General features: G+C 53.6%; 2 protein-coding genes across 2 annotated transcripts in view; both read left to right on the top strand.

The window, feature by feature from the left end:
- LOC103607898 (sialic acid-binding Ig-like lectin 12) overlaps window positions 1–653 on the top strand; it is a 4508-nt gene extending 3855 nt beyond the window's left edge. Inside the window, 1 exon segment of the mRNA XM_008592358.1 lies at window positions 451–653. Coding sequence (XP_008590580.1) covers window positions 451–653 — 203 coding nt within the window.
- Window positions 654–1255: 602 nt separating this feature from the next.
- Window positions 1256–1799, top strand: SIGLEC11 (sialic acid binding Ig-like lectin 11; the record flags this gene model as incomplete). The annotated part of the gene is made up of 2 exons (XM_008592357.1): window positions 1256–1574; window positions 1706–1799. Coding segments are annotated over exons 1-2 (413 nt in total), but the record flags the coding sequence as incomplete, so codon positions are not given.
- Window positions 1800–1896: the final 97 nt, after the last annotated feature.

The raw sequence follows: 1896 nt of genomic DNA, 5'->3' as shown, positions 1-1896 counted from the left end.
TTTTTTTTTTTTTTTTAAGATGACCGGTAAGGGGATCTCAACCCTTGACTTGGTGTTGTCAGCACCACGCTCAGCCAGTGAGCGAACCGGCCATCCCTATATGGGATCCGAACCCGTGGCCTTGGTGTCATCAGCACCGCACTCTCCCGAGTGAGCCACGGGCTGGCTCTCCCCGTGGACTGTTGTGAGGATTTTATGAGACTGGCAACTGATCATCAAGGACCAGGCATATTACTCTCAAATATAATTGAATGAATGAATGAATGAGTGCCCAGCCTATATTTGTGAAATTAATAGATGAAAGACTAAATGCTCACTTTCTAGGTTTGCTTGTGAATCTCCTTTTCTCTCTCCCAGCCTCCACTTTTAATTTCACTCCCTGTCCTCCCCTCCATTCAGGGTTCCCAGGGTGAGTGCCCACCAGACAGCCCCCAGACCACCCGTCCCCAGCTGCAGCCAACCCCACCTCGGGGGAGGAGCCGGAGCTCCATTTCGCCTCCCTCAGCTTGCACTGGCGGAGGACCTGGGAGCCTAAGGACCGGGAGGCCACCAACAAGCAGCACAGAGTACCAGAGATCAAGATCCAAAAGCGACGATCCTCCTGGAGGGCCCAGGGCTTCTCTTGGGAGGGAGACCTCAGGGAGGATTCCTGAGTCAACAGTTAGCCCTATAAACAGGAAACCAGCGAGTGTACGGGAGTCCTGCGAGCACGGGGATGGGCGGAATTGTCTCAAAATTCAGCCCCATCTCCAATTAAGAGCCTGGGTTTGAGCAAGTTACTCTACTCCTCGGTTTCCTGCTCTGTAAAAGGAACACATTAACCTACCTCAGAGGATTGGCACCTTGCTCTTCGTCCTGGGGGTCTCAGGAGGCAGGACCACACGTAGCCTCTGCCGGGAGTCCCCCAGGCAGGGCCACACGCAGCCCGGCCAAGAGAGTGCAGCGAGGCGAGTTGCTCAGGGCACACCTTGAGCTAGGGGCTGCTGCCTGGGGAGGTGGGCGACCAGAAACCAGACACAAAGTTCTGGGGCTTAGGCACGCACTAAGCAACTTCATTGTCTCCAAACATGTATTATGTATGTTTTAGCCAGCTGTGAGCCCCTCCCACACCTCCCCGTCTCCTAGGCAACTCAATAGGAAGTCTGTGGTTTGCAGTTAAGCTTTGTGAATTCTTGCTGACCCAGCCTATTTGCATTTCTGCTGACACAGTCTAAATCCTGGAGAGCAGGAGTGCCTCCATCTTTGACAGGTGCAGATGGGCCTGTGCATCCTCATGCCCTGCAATGTCTCCTACCCCCAGGGTGGCTGGAACGAATATACACCCGCTTATGGCTCCTGGTTCAAAAAGGGAAACAAAAAGACTAATCATCTAGTGGCCACAAACAAACCAAACCAAGAGGTGCGAATGGGAACCCAGGGCCAATTCCAGGTCATTGGGAATCCCCACAACTACAGCTGTTCCCTGGTGATCAGAGATGCATGGACAGAGGACATGGCAGCGTACTTCTTTCGGGTGCTGAGAGGAAACTCCGTGAAATGTAGTTTCAGGAACCAGTTCTTTCTGAATGTGACAGGTATGGAATGCGGTGGGAAACCTCTACCTCTCACACTGGGGAGGGACCGAGGGGGACAGACCACGGGGCTGAGCAGAGAGGGATCTGAGGCACCCCCTGGAGTACTAGGATCGTCTTTCTCTTTGTCCCAGCCCTGTCTTGGAAGCCAGATGTCTACATCCCAGATACCTTAGAGCCTGGGCAGCCAGTGACAGTGATCTGTGTGTTTAACTGGGCCTATGAGGGGTGTCCATCTCCGGCTTTCTCCTGGACGGGGGCTGTCCTCTCCTTCCAAGAAACCAAACCAACGACCTCTTACTTCTCTGTGCTCAGCATCACACCA

The sequence above is a fragment of the Galeopterus variegatus genome, unplaced genomic scaffold (genome assembly GCF_000696425.1).
Source record: "Galeopterus variegatus unplaced genomic scaffold, G_variegatus-3.0.2 Scaffold7812, whole genome shotgun sequence".
Lineage (NCBI taxonomy): Eukaryota > Metazoa > Chordata > Mammalia > Dermoptera > Cynocephalidae > Galeopterus > Galeopterus variegatus.
Note: the sequence above shows the minus strand (reverse complement) of the source record. Positions and strands in the feature narration are given on the sequence as shown.